The 15,342-nt window shown below is 23.9% G+C and overlaps 2 protein-coding genes across 7 annotated transcripts; one reads left to right on the top strand and one right to left on the bottom strand.

Annotated features, from left to right (window-relative positions):
* Nucleotides 1-971: 971 nt before the first annotated feature.
* Nucleotides 972-5,288, bottom strand: LOC126896225 (exportin-5). 2 transcript variants are annotated; one of them, XM_050668826.1, is made up of 3 exons: nucleotides 5,241-5,288; nucleotides 5,064-5,127; nucleotides 972-4,825 (listed from the first exon to the last, which is right to left on the bottom strand). In XM_050668826.1, exon 3 carries the CDS (start codon nucleotides 4,806-4,808, stop codon nucleotides 1,209-1,211), a length of 3,600 nt encoding a protein of 1,199 aa, XP_050524783.1. In that variant the 5' UTR covers nucleotides 4,809-4,825; nucleotides 5,064-5,127; nucleotides 5,241-5,288; the 3' UTR covers nucleotides 972-1,208. The 2 variants fall into 2 exon arrangements, with proteins under 2 accessions (XP_050524783.1, XP_050524792.1); XM_050668835.1 differs by lacking the exon at nucleotides 5,241-5,288 and having other exon boundaries at nucleotides 972-4,839; nucleotides 5,064-5,234.
* A 382-nt stretch (nucleotides 5,289-5,670) lies between these two features.
* LOC126896330 (PX domain-containing protein kinase-like protein) lies at nucleotides 5,671-13,687 on the top strand. 5 transcript variants are annotated; one of them, XM_050669021.1, is made up of 11 exons: nucleotides 5,672-5,928; nucleotides 6,014-6,127; nucleotides 6,229-6,423; nucleotides 6,512-6,608; nucleotides 9,936-10,162; nucleotides 10,518-10,758; nucleotides 10,820-11,071; nucleotides 11,165-11,376; nucleotides 11,845-11,931; nucleotides 12,418-12,526; nucleotides 13,248-13,686. In XM_050669021.1, the coding sequence occupies exons 2-11, from the start codon at nucleotides 6,026-6,028 to the stop codon at nucleotides 13,418-13,420; spliced, it is 1,695 nt and encodes a 564-aa protein (XP_050524978.1). In that variant the 5' UTR covers nucleotides 5,672-5,928; nucleotides 6,014-6,025; the 3' UTR covers nucleotides 13,421-13,686. The 5 variants fall into 5 exon arrangements, with proteins under 5 accessions (XP_050524985.1, XP_050524978.1, XP_050524994.1 ...); XM_050669037.1 differs by having other exon boundaries at nucleotides 5,672-6,127; nucleotides 13,248-13,382; nucleotides 13,450-13,686; XM_050669028.1 differs by having other exon boundaries at nucleotides 5,671-6,127; nucleotides 13,254-13,687.
* The last annotated feature ends 1,655 nt before the right edge of the window (nucleotides 13,688-15,342 follow it).

Raw genomic sequence — 15,342 nt, 5'->3', positions numbered from 1 at the left:
CACGTTTGCTGTAAATTCTTAGATGGGTAACGACACTGAAACTTTAACAATGATACATATCTAGCCCTCATACAAGTTCCCTGAACTATAATAAGGTGGGTTTGTTGACAGCCAGTGTAAAATCCCATCAAATTGCTAAGGTAGAGTCAATCCAAAATGGTTTGGATAGAAAATTATGGTGATAATGAGTTAGAGTTTTTAATTACAATTGATTAATTAACTATGTCTTATCCAATATCTATTTTTTAAAAATATAAAATATAATTTTTTATTTTCAGTAGTTAGTAGTACTCTATCTCCTATAATTTTCAAAAAAAAAAAAATTTGGTTTTTTCTTCTTTAAGGCGTATTGACTAAAATTTTTTAAATGAAAACATGTATAACTAGCTTAAAAATAAGAAAATGACTGGTCAATAACAATTTATGATCCAGTATTTTAAATATTAGAATTTTTACACTAGAACGGGAGTAGTTTAATTTGTATATACAGGGATAAAAATAAACAGACCTGCTTTATTCTACCAATCCTATTAAAAAAAGGCTAATAATTGACCAGTAATTTTCTTATTTTTAAGGTAATTAAAAATATATGTTTCCATTTAAGACTTAAGCTGATACTACTTTAAAGGAAAAAGAAATTATATATGAGCTATCCAATTTTTTTTTAGCCAACATTATTCTTAATAACTAAATAGTTACAGTTATTAATTAGTAATTATAAAAGTAATTTTTCATTACTTATAAAGTAAACTTCATCAATTTTAAGTTATATGTTAAAAAAACAAGAAAATAATACATTTAATATTCTGCTACTTGTATGATTTAATTGGATTGAAATTAATGTTGCATTATCAAAAAACTTTCTATAATATATTAAATGAATTACCACATCTGCAATGAAAATACTAGGATAATATTCCTGTTATGATTTGCTGTCAAATATTAATCTTTTCAAAAAATATAAATCAAACAAGTTTAATATACAGGCCATTTTATTAATTAAAAATGTGGATAATAAAGTACCTATTATTTTTACAAGTAAAAGTATTTTAGGCTTATTGGTAAAATATAGTATTTACAAAGCCTAAATATTTAAATATTTTTAACAAACATGTTAAAGACAAAAATAAATAAAACAATATCAACAATGAAAATTAAATAAAAAAAGAAAAGAAAAAAGAAAGATTTATGTTTTTAATAAAAATAAGTTAATTTTGTAATTTATTTATGTTTAATTCATCACCATTTTCTAGCAAGTCTGTTGTGCATATTTTTGGGATATGAACTCTCGGCAAATCTCTTAGTTCTGCTTTTTGTTTATGAGTTTGACTCACATCTTTTCCAATACAACCAGCTAATATTTTCTTGAGCATATCACGTTTACTTTTATTAACTTTACTATTAACTGGATCAGAACTTAATACCCATTTGTCAAAACGATCTAATGTATCTAAATTTATTTCAGGTAGTTTTCTAAAAACTCCCAAGAGTTGATCATTTTTACAACGGAAAGTCTCATAAACATATAAACAAGTAACTAAGAGTGGACCAACATTTGAATCATGATGTCCAAACCAATGAAGACTTTCTAATATAGCTATTAATAAATCAGGAGCAATAATCATTGCAGACCTTTCGTCTTCTACTATTAATTGTTTCACAACTAATTGAGTGAGACAATTTGCTTTGAAACTAGATTGACTATCACTCCAAGGTGGTAAAACTGGTCTGTTGTCCCACTGAAAAATTTGACATGTTTTCCAAAATTGACTAATAGAAGAATTCCAAGACAATCCACTAAGAATACTTTCAACAATTAATTGTCTTGATTGTTCATTCCTTAAAAGCTTTATACCTAACTCAGATATATCATTATTAGATTGAACTACTGATATTTCTTCTGCACTTCCATGTGGACTTGTCTTTGAATCATTAGAAAAAGTTAAACATAATCTTATTAGTTCTAAATATTCTCTAGTTAATAAACGTATTATCATATCCTCAATTAGCTCTTCAGAATCCCCTTCTTTAGAATCATAATTTTCCTCCCTATCAGGTATGTTTTGCCATGTAATACTTAAACGTATTAGCATATGAGATAAGAATGAATTTAAAATAGGAATTAGAACTGAATCATAAAACTTGTTTGAACAATTAATGAGAAATGGTTTGATAAAATTCTTCATAATAGTTCTTATACGAATATGGGGTAAAGATTCTGCATTATTCATTATAGTTGCTATAAAACTAGGAGCAAAATTTTGTAATGCATAAAGATTTTCTCCAAGTAAATGACATGATCTTCCTAAAACTAATAAACAATTTTCATAAACTGTTAAAATTGAGTATTTTATTTTATAAATAGGGTCAGGTTTCTGTTTTTTTTTGAACATTTGAAATGGATCATTTTTTTCTGAAACAACATTCTTGCCTAGTAATGTGTCACGTTCTTGAGGAAATATTTGAAATATATTGTTAAAGCTAGGATGCATACGTTTATTAAAATTATTAGAACAAAGGGAATTGAAATTTTTTATGAGTAAAAATATATTTGGAAGTAATAATAACACAGGTTCTGTTACAGGAGAAATAAATGGCAAATTTGATAAATTTGAAGATTTTATATTGCTTCTGGTCATAACACTGGTTAATACATTAACACAATGAATTAAATGATTTCTATTTTCTATGGACACATTTGAGTCTAAATCAACATGAGGCCTATCGAGACCTAAATAGACTAATAATTCTTCTGGTCCACCAGACACAACAGCTTGTATTTTTTGCCACATCAATTGACATGGTTCCAAAATATGCTTAATTAGTTGAACTTGCTTATCATATTCTGGAATATGATTGTTGAGTACTATAAGTGCTTCTTGCACACGTAAACAAATGTTAAGATGATCTCCAGCTTTGCTGGTTTTAATTAATAGTTGATCGCTTAATGAACATAATTTATCAAACACTGGTAATAAAAGATTTGGAAATTTAACACTAAGTTTAATAAACAATGATGCTGAATGAAACCTTAGGTCTTTGATTGGAACATAAAGTTGATCTTCAGGATGACATTCAAGTATTAAATATTCATACATCTTATTAAGAGTTGCATGTAAATATTCAGATGGCCATGAAGTAGCAGTTAAAAATATGAATAATGCTGATACTGATGAAAGAAGAAATGATAAAATTAAAGGATCTTGTGTATCGAATTTCAAACAGAGTTCAATTAATTTTAAACCTTTTTGAACAATTTCAGAATCTAATGTCATTAACAATTTGCTAACAACTCCATCTAAAATTAAAACAACAACTTCCCATTCTAAAAATTCTGGAGAATCTGATTCACAGATCGGAATTATTTTAATTCGTGTAGATGTCTTTTCTATACATGATTTGAGCAAATTTTCTGTAACTGAAAACATAATATCATTTTCAACAGCTGTAGCACATTTTATAGTTTCAATAATTTCTGCTCTGCAATGATAAAACACACCATTGTAACTCTCTTCGTCAGTAAAATCTAACAATGAAAATGGATCTAATTTTTTATAATCAGTCTTAATTAATTTCTTTGAAGATACCAAAAACCACTTAGGAATGAAGTTTTGTCTTAATGCAACATTTTTACTTATTTCTGGATGTTTAAATAATGTTCCCCACGCCTGATTTATATTTGAAACAATATTAACAGAATTATGACCTAAGAGAACAAGTAATAACTCTAAATAGTATAGTAAAATCTTTTCAGATTCTTCAGTACTAAAATTATGAAATTTGTTATCGTTCCAAAATCCACACAAAACTGAACTTAATAATGATATAACTTTTGATAATGTTTTTAAGAATATATTATTCTCATCATTAGCTTCCTGATTTATTGCTTTGAGTGTGACAATAGATAATTGATGTAAAGGTTGATCAAAAAATTTCATAACACATTCCTTCTCGTCATTTTTACATTTTCTTGATAAAAGAATTGATAAACACTCAATAGCTGGTTGCCTGAAATTAATATCTTCTATTAAGGAACACAGCACTGTTATTATATAACAATCCTTATATGCAACATGTGAAAGTTGTATAAATTCAAATAATTCACCAACATTAGTTAATGCTAATTGTATTACTCGTATTACTGTAGTAGCAGCATTTTGTTCATTTCTATTTAAATATTCCACATATTGTCTACAATGCACATCAATTACATTAAGAAAAAATGGAAATATTTTAGACATATTTTGTTGAAGTTCTTTACTAATATCTCTTCTTCTAGCAGCATTATCAACTGTTTGAAGTATGACTACATCTTCTATTAATCTCAAAAATATCAACATAACTGTTTCAGTTTGATAGAAACCCAAGGTAGTCGCATAATCTAGTTCATTTAACATTCCAGGCCAATGTTGGGGCCACTCTCTTTTTATCATTTCTACAACAACTCTAGCAAGAGCATCTTTAAGATAATTTATTTGTAAAGCAGGTGTAGCAGAATTTACCAGACTCATTATAGTGTTTTTAATTAGAACCTTGTCTTCTTGACTCATTTGATACCATCGAAATTTTATACAATGCTCCATTAATTGCAAACCAAAATGACGTACCATATCTGTATATGGTGCATTATCACTAGTAAAGTATAAAGCACATTGACATTGAATACATAAGGGAAATTCATTTTTAAAACTGTCACATAAACGATAAGCTTCATGACGCTTGTCTTGTGGCATTGATGGATTCATTGTAAGATCAACAGCGTTGGCAAGCTGCTGAACTACAGCTTCAATAGGCATGTCCACATTCATTTTCAATTTGAAGGAATCTGAAATAAGAAAACTAGTTTAACTTTTTAAATATTCTTTTAACAATATATAAATATCAATTGAATAAAATACAATTTTATAATAATACAAAAATTAAAGAAATCTTTAATTTTGACAATACAAAATCAGTTATAAAAAGTGTTCTAAAATTTAACCAAATAAATAATATATTTACATCAAAAATTAAATATTTTTATTAGAAAAATTAAATATAGTTAAATTTTAAACCAAACTCACATGTTTTTTAGTTCTTAAAAGTTTAGTTTTCACTGCCCATTATAGATTTCCAATTAGAAAATTTCTAAAATTAAATTTTAAAAGAACAGTATTAGAAAAAATTATTTTTATATTCATTCAATGAACGTAAAATATGAGGTGTAAATGTTCAAACGAAAAGAAAAATTAAAAACGTACCTATCCGCATGTACGGCCAACAAACGTGTTGTTATTTGTTATCATGAGATAGATGTTATAAAATAAACATCTAACTTAAAAAATATATAACCGCCAGTTATCAAGCTTATTTTCAAGGAGAATAAAAATAAATAGTACATTACAATAATAAATAAAGAGATAGCAAACTATTTTTATACTAGTAATAATAATTAATAATAATAAAAAATGAATAATGGTGACAATTTTAATGACACACTTTTTTTACTTGAACAAAAAATATTTATTCTGTAACTCCCGTTTAAAATTTGTGATTTTTAAACTAGATGGATCATCAGGTGTTAACCACAGTTATCTGTAGTTTACATTATCATATAATGATCTTACCACTTTTTAACTCAAGGCATAGATATGGAAAATAATATTATCTATATCTGTGCTCCAAGGTCTGTTACTATCGCTATTGATGATTCTTTTATTCATTTATTTATTCAATTGTCGTTGTATTATTATTATAGGTATATAAAAACATGTAGATACTCGCTATTATGTAATAAATAAATAAATATATGCATACATATATATTTAATATATAAATTGTAGCCCTCTTTATCTCGTTAAAAAGAATTACAATTCATAACTGAACGATTGGAATCTTTGTGAAAGAACTAGAGAATACATCAACTATTGTAAGCACTTAGTATTATGGGTGTGTATTGATGAACTAGTTAGTTGCTTATATCATATAGGAAATATTTTAAAATGGTTTATTTGTTAAATATTCTCTGAAACAGAAATTTATAATTATGTCAGTTTCTGAGTATACTAAGAGCAATAAAAATATAGTAGATGATACACATCCATTAAAATGTACAATTCTCAATACTAGAAATACTAATGGCTATACGGTCAGTATATATGAATAATTTTCTATAAATATTACAAATTATTTTTGTATAATCATTTATGTAAATAATATTTAGAATTAAATATAATTTTTTTGATTTAGGAATATGTAATAGAAGTTATTCGTATTAGTGCTGATAATTGTTCATGGAAAATATTTAAACGGTACAGTGATTTTGTTAAACTACAAAATGCTTTAAATAAATATTCCTCTAAAATTAATTTAGAGTTACCACCCAAAAAACTTATTGGTAATATGGACCGTAAATTAGTTATGCAGCGGCAAGATGCACTACAAGTAAACCATTTTTTTTTGTTTTTCTAAAATTTATTGTTCAAAAATATTTAGTAAAAATTTTATCATAACATTTAGTTTTTTATTCCAGAACTGTTTGAATATAATAGTTGAAAACATAATGCTTGCAAATACTTTAATGGTAAGAAGTTTCTTAGATCCAGAAACATATAAAGATTATTGCAAAGGTAAGTAGTTGTATAGTTTTTATTTTAATTTATGTACCTAAAAAATAATTAAATAATACATTTTTAATTATTTTATTCATAAAAAAATGTCATGTTATTGTGTAATAATTAATGAGTGGTATTTCATTCAAATTTTTCAAAAGTAAAATTTTTTAGAATAGTCAAAAAAAAAACAAGATATCTCATAAAACTATGATAGATATTATTAATTTTTTTATAAAATCATGAGTATAAATAGTACAATGAATGTCGTTATAATGGAGAAAATATGTAAATAGTTAATAATTATTTAAATACTATTTTATGAAAATATTTGCAGACACACGTTAGGGTATTGATTTGTTTTCTAATTAATATTTGTATTTTAATAGTATTAAAGTTTTAATATTTTATAAATATTCACATGTTTTTTATATCAATGATATTGTCCATTTAGTTTATACATGGTAATAATTGACTAATTTCAATCAGTAAATAATTTTTAACTCTTATATATTTATTTGAGTAAGGGATATATTTTTATTATTTAAAAAATGTTATAGACATATTGGTGCACCAGTTCAGAACTACAATACTTTTCTTCATATAATAAATTTTTATTTTTTAATTTTATTTGAATTAATGTTATGAATCCAAAATAATTCATTTTTTAAATTTTATTTCTCAACAAAGAATAATAAGTCCCACTGAGTAAAATTGTGTGGGATTTCGTAATTCTTATCTAGTACAATGTAATGTATTCAAAGTAATTCTGACATATGTATTAGATTAACATAAAGAGACTTTACAATTTAAGAGGATTCATTCATAAAATAATGATTATATGTTTTAAATTTTAAAATCAGTTTTGAAAATACAACTTTTTGTCTTTACAGAAAAATACACACGTTTTTTTTAACAAATAACTATTCATTTATATTATATTTGTACATTTTTTAAAATAGGATATAAACAAACAATTGAAATATTAATATTATATAATTTTTATAATTCAATTTACTATTGAATAATTTCTTTGTAAATAAGTGTGGTTTAATAAATTCATTGTTTTTATTATTATTTTTGGTTGAAAACTAATTTGAAAAATGACAAAATTTGAAAAATGAGTACTCTTTATGTTTTTTATTGACAGATGCATCAGCTTTAAAAATTTGAAAATAAATTTTAAAATCCTTAATAAGTTTGATAGCTTTTTGTAAAAGTAATATGAATAAACATATATCCTGTGTCTGATGAAGATTACAGGTGCAAACTTACCGTACTAATTTGTACATATACATATCAAGGAAAATCATGTATTGTAAAAATGATACACAAGACATAAGCTTTCAAATGAGTACCCTAGAGTTAAATAGGATCATTTATTTATTTTTTATGTTATCTTAGTGTATTTCATCAAATACTTTCATTAGCCTTCTCAGTTTCAATGCTAAATGCCAATGTTAACTTAAGAATAGTTTTTAATTATTTTATACAAGTTTACAATTTCAGATTTATGTTAATTAAATAAGTAGTTCAGTTATGCTCTAAAGTTAAAAATATAAAATCGAGAATTTTAACACAAAAATAGCATACGGTGGCCATTTTCACTATGAACTCAAAATAAAATCTGAAATTTTTTTTTTTTTCATAATAAAGTATAATACATTAGTATTAATTTAAGATATATATAAAAGTGTAGTATTTCCAGAACATTTTCAAAAGTTAAGTTGAAAAAGTAAATTTTTTGTAAACAAATTTTCATTTTAAATCCCTCCTTGTAACCAGGTAAAGGGTCAGATTTATAAAAAAAATATGCAAAAAGATAGGTAAATATCTCATGTATCTGTTAAAAAACGGCAGTGTTAAGTAAAAAATATTAAATAAATGTCGAAAAAATTTTTGGAAATTTCCGTCACTTACGGGGAACGAGAGAAATTTTTCAAATTTTGAGGATAATGTCTTCAAATAGATATAACTTGTGATCTTTTGACATATCACTGAAAGAAATCAGTTCGGTGTGAGCAGAGAAGAAGTGGTAACAAACAAAAAAAAAAACATAGTAAAATGAATACCTTTTCAGCCTCCCATTGAAGCTAAAAATGTTATTTGAAAAAAAATTTTTTTAATTATTATATGAAGTACTTATATATATTTCATAATTACTACATCCATTTACAGTATAATAATAATAAGCATCATATCTATTCTCATCAAATAATGGTTTAATACAATATGATTCGTTTGACATCACTCAATTTCTCTTAAAATAATAACTTTTTATGAATTTTTTTTGCTTTTATTCTATATTTCTATTTATCTATTATAAAATATTTTTTATGTTCATCCCTTATACTATATAAGGATCTCATTTTAAATTTTTTCAAATAGGAACATACATAATTATTGAACTAGTATCTCAGAAGCTATTAACATTTTTATACCTAAGTGGGAGGAAAAGTGAGGCTTTCTTAGTCTGTCTAGTCATAAAAATAGCAGCATCCGTGTCTTTTATGTTTAAAACTTGTATCAACTATATATTTTCAAATGGTAACCCTATTTTTTTTTTTTACACATTAGATTTAGTTTAATAAAAAAAAATATTTTATGTTATTTAATATTAAGTGCTCTACGGCTCTCTAAAGTTAAGGGTTTATTAAGAAAAAATTATAACAGACTCGAACGTTGTAGGTTGTTAATAGATAAGCGCTATTCTGACTTAATGCGTTGACACAGTAAACCGGTAGCTATTATCGCTATATAACATATTAATGTGACCGTGTTGGAAAAACTAATGAATTTTTTCATCAAACATTGTAAATTTTAAAATTTTGTATCTTATTTAATAGATTTTATGTTGGTATTATAAATAATATTGGGACAGAATTATTATAGAACTTTCTAATCTCCAAAATGTTTGTGTTTAATAAATATTTTTACAATTTTTTTTTAATTTTTGTAAAATCATACTTCGATAATTATATATGATATTCTTACTATATTTATTTACAATTTCACAAAATTCTACTTATAATTACAACAAAAATTTTAATTATTTATACTTTAATATTATCTTATATTCTTTTCACTAAATATTCCTTCAATATTACAGGCCAATGTTGGTATACAAGTTTTTGCAAAGTTGAATACTATATTCAACTTATAAAAAAAATTTAAGGACCCCTGAATTATTACATTTTATACTGTTTACTTTTATTTATTTCAATATTGTTTTAACTTTTGTGGCATTCTTTAAAGTTGTAAAAATATATAATCTCCCATTTTTATAAATTATAATCGATTACTAATTCTTCATTATTTTATGATTCATAATTTTTTTTTTTTCAGATTTTCAGTTTCAAAAGGTTGGCATGATTCTTAGAGGTAATAAAGAATTTGAGTTATTCAAAGAATTGCCTAGTATTGGTTGGCGTGTACGAAAAAAATCATTTTTATCCAAGTGGAAAAAAGATACAAAACAAGAATTTTTACTATCATGGACTGAGTGTGGCCCAGATTTAATTTTAAGACAACAAGATTTAAATAGTGTTCTTAAATCAATTTCTAGTATTATTGTAAGATATTAATAATTTTTTTTTATGGGTTTAATTTTATAGTAGTTCTGATAAAATCTTTTGTAGTTTTATTTTATGACTTCCTTAGCTACAATGAGGTTGTATCAGATCGATAGCCAGTGTAAAAATTTTGTCAAATTGTAAGGTAGAGGGTACCTCTAATATTTCGGATAGATCTAATGAGATGATGATAATTATTGTTAATATTAATGATCAGAATTTCAAAATTATATTAAAACTTTAATGTTCAATATAATGTTTATAACTTGAATATGTTTATCATTAAAACATACTATATTTTTAAAATTAATATGTTAATTAACTACTTTATTAATTTTTTGTTGTAAATATTTAGCACCCTCTTGTTGATGTTCCTGTTGTATTGCCGAGTCCTGAAGGATTTACTTTATCTATTCATAATATCCAAGTTGGAAGTTTAAGAGATCTTCTTTATCAAACAACACCATTACAACCTTTTTTAAAAAAGTATTGGGATATTTCTAATCATGTATACTTACCAGAACAAACTGTGATATCATATGTGAAACAAATACTATTTGGATTAAAATTTTTACATGAAAATCGCATACCCTATGGTTTGTTTAAAAATATTAAAATTATGCATTTTTTACAGTAAAGTTCTGATAATAATTTTAGGTCATTTACATTCTGGTAATGTGTTAGTCTGTGATATTGAAAACATAAAATTAACGGGTATTGAAAATAGTACAATGGGTTTGTCACCTTATTACCGTCCATTTTTGGTATGTCTTGGAAAAAAGCGTATCCAAAGTTTATGTGATGTGGATGTTTATGGATTTGGTCATATATTATATGAATTAACAGAAAACGAACCACTTTTGAGACCATCTTGTGAACATTTTTCTTTGAAAACTTCAATTAATTTTAGTAAGTTGTGTACTTGAATCACTTACATAACTTCTTGTTACTCTAGTTTATTTTTGTGATTATCTAATTATTTTTTACATTATAAAATTTTAGCCAAACAATTAAAAAATATTCTAGCACCATCTTCATCTAAATTACCTATGCCTAAAGTGAATACAGTAATTACACATTTAAAACATGCAAATATAATAGAAGATGAAAAAGATACATCTTTTTTTAAATGTAAGCTGCCAAATGTTGTTAAAGAGCAATATACTAGAATATCAGATCAATGTATGTCCAGAATATTTGAAGATCAAAAGAAAGTAATACTATTTAAAATATTATATTCATATTATCTTAATGTATTTATTTTATATCTTAATCATTAATACTATTTGAATTTGTGTAATGCTTTATTTAAGAATTTAAAAATATTATTGTGTTTATATTTGACTAAATTATACCATTTTATATAATTATTTAAAAAAGTAGTTTAGTTATAATTTAACTTGATTTAATTAAAATATATATATATAACTTACTGTAATATAGCTTAGTAGAGTTCAGTAAATTTAATTAAACCCTATAAAAATATTGATTTTGTTGCAATTAAAGGAACTTTTCATGTATAATTAATTATGACTGAAATGATTTTATTTATTTGCCAGCATTATTCCTTATTACAATCTTATTTTCTTTATAAACTGTACATATATATATTTTTTTTGTTAATTCTATAAATATGTAAGCAAACTTTAACCTGTATAATAATTTCATGCGTTTTCTTTCAGATATCTTTAGAAAAACGCCATAAAAAAATATATAAAATAATTCATGAGCCGGATAATCTTCCAGATGAAACAAAGTCAAAAAATTTTGTAAGTACAAATTTTAAATATTTTAATTATATACTGAGTAATTCTATTAACATTCAATTTCTTTTTGAATAATAATTCTATTAAATTACTTTTGGTATTTTTTAGTTTAATATATTTCTTGATTTAACAATAATTAATCCATTTCTTATTTCTTATAAGAGTGTAAACTTTATTTTTTTTTAAGTAGCAATATATATATTTAAGTAGCTTATAAAATCAAAAATTATCTTATTAAAAAAATGACTGGTTCATAACAACTTTTGGACCATTACAAAAACAGTTCATAACAATTTTATACATATGCGAGAAGAGAGATGCGCCCAAGAAATGTTTAATAATACCCGTAATAATTATCTTACCCGTGCCTCGCCACTAATGTATACTTTAAAATGATAATAACATCCAAAATAAGTGTCCAAAATTATTAACGACTAGTGTTAAATTCATATACTTTAGTCATAATTCATTTTCTGTATATTTTGACAGGAATTTTATTCAATTAAAAGTGTAAATGCAAATGAAAATACTGTTAGATCTGACAGTTCAAGTAGCAATAGTACAATTGCATCGTTGGGTTCTGATGTACCAACAAGTAGTGAGTGTATTGTTTGCGTTATTATTTTATTTGTATTATAAAATTAAGTTAATATTAAAATTATTAGTTATTTTTTTTATAGTTATTAGTTAATTAGCCAGTTTATTTTAAATATTTTTCTATAAATATTATCAATATTTCTGTTGATTCATTTAAAAATAGGATTCGTAAAATTTATAAATGTATAAATTAAAGTTTATACATAGAAATTAACATTATAGATAAAATAGTATTATAACATATAAAATATTGTTAGTATATCTTCAAATAATATTTAAGGATTTATATACTATATAAGGTCATGTTAGTTTTACGGTTTTTCACCAACTTCTTCTTTTATTAATTATATATCCTGATATTTCAATTGAAGCAAACTGAACTTGACATTTTTCAATAAACCCAAATTGAACCAAACAATTTACATATTGTATTAAACTCGAACCAAAGATTTATGTTATCATTTTTTCTAACTGGTAAAACATTTTCAGCTCCTTTGTTTATTCTTGCTCATTTTTAAACCTAATTACAAGAAAAAAATTCAGTTTGGTTTTTCAATTATAAGTTCATTTTCAAATCAAACTGAACTTGGGGTGTTTGATTTGAAAATCAAACAATTTGTAACATTTCTAGTATTTATATTATATTCATTTTATTATATCTGTTATATTTATATACATACCTTCTTCAATGTGTAAATTATAATTTTTATTATTTTTTTTAGCATCAGGTAATAATACTTTAGCAGTGATACCAATTCCACCTCCCCCACCATCTTTATTCACTTCAACAAGTAATGGACATGAGGAAAATAATCAGAGAGTTGCTCTTTTATCATCTATTAGCTCATTTGATCCAAGTAAATTAAAGAAAGTTGCCAAAAAAATTACATATTAACTTTATTTCATAGAAATTGTTCGTTTTAGAGCCAATTTTTAATTGATCCTAAAATTTGTTCTAATGGTATTAGAAAAACTGATAAAAGTTGAATACTTTAATTTCTAAAAAATAATATTTGACAAATGATAATGGTGATTATGAAATAACTTTAGTGTTGAATTTCGTCAAGTATTTTTTTTCCGAAGAAAATAATTAAAAATTACAATTTTTATGAATACCTTTAAATATTGAAATAGATGCCCAAATTTCTCTTTAATCATTTAAAATATAATTGTTATTAATATAAGAATAATAAAATGATATATATTTAAGTATTTACTTTTTGTATTTCTGATATTACATTATTTTGTATAAAATAGTAAAATATTGAATGCATATTACTTAAATGAGTTATTAATTAAAATGTTTCATTATATTTGTATTTGGTTTGAGTAATAGATGGACTTATAATGGACTTTCGAAAAAATGTATCGACCAATTTAATCTTTACTTGTTTTCGTTTGTATATTTTTATAGTTTTAATATACTATTTCATTTTTTTACTGGGTGTAATACCATGGATAACGAGTGCTTTTGTTTTATTAGGAGAATTGTATAAATATTATTTAACTAATTTATGGTTTGAAATACTGTTTTGTACTCTAATGTTTAATTTGCTTAAATTAATGATGTATAATTTATTGTAAAAATAAATTGATAAAATTTGAATTTGAAAATAGTTAAATTGTTTATGATATTGCAGAAATATTGTTAAATAAGTTGAATTTCATTATTATTAGTTTTATTTTTGTTAAACTTATTGTGTATTTTATAATATTTATTTTTTTCAATTTATATTAGAAAATTAATCATTGAAATATTAATTACTATTTTTTTAACAATATATATATTTTACTTGTTATTAAAATACAAAATATTTAAAAATGTTGAAGTTAATATACTAAGCGTATAAGGTACCTTCTAAACATTGAACTGGTACAAAATTCTTATTGAATCGTTTTTCTTACTAACATAATATATAATATAATTGTCTTAATTAGATTCCCTACATTTATTTAACATGTATTAGGAACTAACAATTTTGTAGTGAGTACACTTTAACATTTGGAAGAAATCAAAATACTAAATTCAGTAGATTTTGAGAAATTAGGAGATTCAAAAAGAACAGAAGAAGAGTTAAAAATTGTATAAATAATACATCTGTTGGATTAAAATTGGCGCTGGTAAATTTACCTAGATCAAATAAACTAATCTATTGAGATATGTCAACACGTAAACATGTCCATTTGTTACAAAACAATTTAGAAAAATTATGTTTCATAGACTTCATGAATTATCACATCCAGGTATACGTAGTTCAACAAAAATGCTAGAAGTATGTTACACTTAACGTTACTAAGAGTTACTAATAAAATTTAAATAATTATTATATTATTTTGTTTGGAATACAACAGTGTAAAATTTTTACACTGTTGTATTTACAGTAAAAATAAATTAATTGTACAAAGTACTGTACGAGTCTGGCATGTCTAGTTAAAAAGTTATAATTTAAAAAAATTTAAATGAGCAATTTTAATATTTAAAATTTAATTTGATTAAAATTTTAAAAACGTCACTGAACAAATGACATATTTACTTATATTTATTAGTTTTTCATTTGCCACTTTAATTCCTTCTACTCTAGGTTACTGAATTGATATCTAATTTATAATATTAAAAATGATGTGTATTTGCCATTTCGGTATTTTTTACTTCCTTACTAGTATTATATCACACGTGTGCATTTCGACATATAATTTGCCACTTCATATTCATTGCTTTATCATGCTCTTCTACTAAAGTGTTAATTGATTTTGAACCAAAAATTCACAGTGCTTTTGCGAAATTTTTGTCTAATACGAAAATAAGATGTCGATTTT

The sequence above is a fragment of the Daktulosphaira vitifoliae genome, unplaced genomic scaffold, assembly GCF_025091365.1.
Source record: "Daktulosphaira vitifoliae isolate Bord-2020 unplaced genomic scaffold, ASM2509136v1 Scaffold_1, whole genome shotgun sequence".
Taxonomy (NCBI): Eukaryota; Metazoa; Arthropoda; class Insecta; order Hemiptera; family Phylloxeridae; genus Daktulosphaira; species Daktulosphaira vitifoliae.
This window is presented reverse-complemented; position numbering and strand designations above follow the sequence as displayed.

What these genes read in the sequence shown, in the direction of transcription:
- LOC126896225 (XM_050668826.1), bottom strand. Translation starts at nt 4,808, where the DNA reads ATGAATGTGGACATGCCTATTGAAGCTGTAGTTCAGCAGCTTGCCAAC.
- LOC126896330 (XM_050669021.1), top strand. Translation starts at nt 6,026, where the DNA reads ATGTCAGTTTCTGAGTATACTAAGAGCAATAAAAATATAGTAGATGAT. An exon ending in AGCGGCAAGATGCACTACAA is followed by an intron (nt 6,424 to 6,511) that starts GTAAACCATTTT and finishes TTTTTATTCCAG; the next exon opens with AACTGTTTGAATATAATAGT. An exon ending in GAAAACTTCAATTAATTTTA is followed by an intron (nt 11,072 to 11,164) that starts GTAAGTTGTGTA and finishes ATAAAATTTTAG; the next exon opens with CCAAACAATTAAAAAATATT.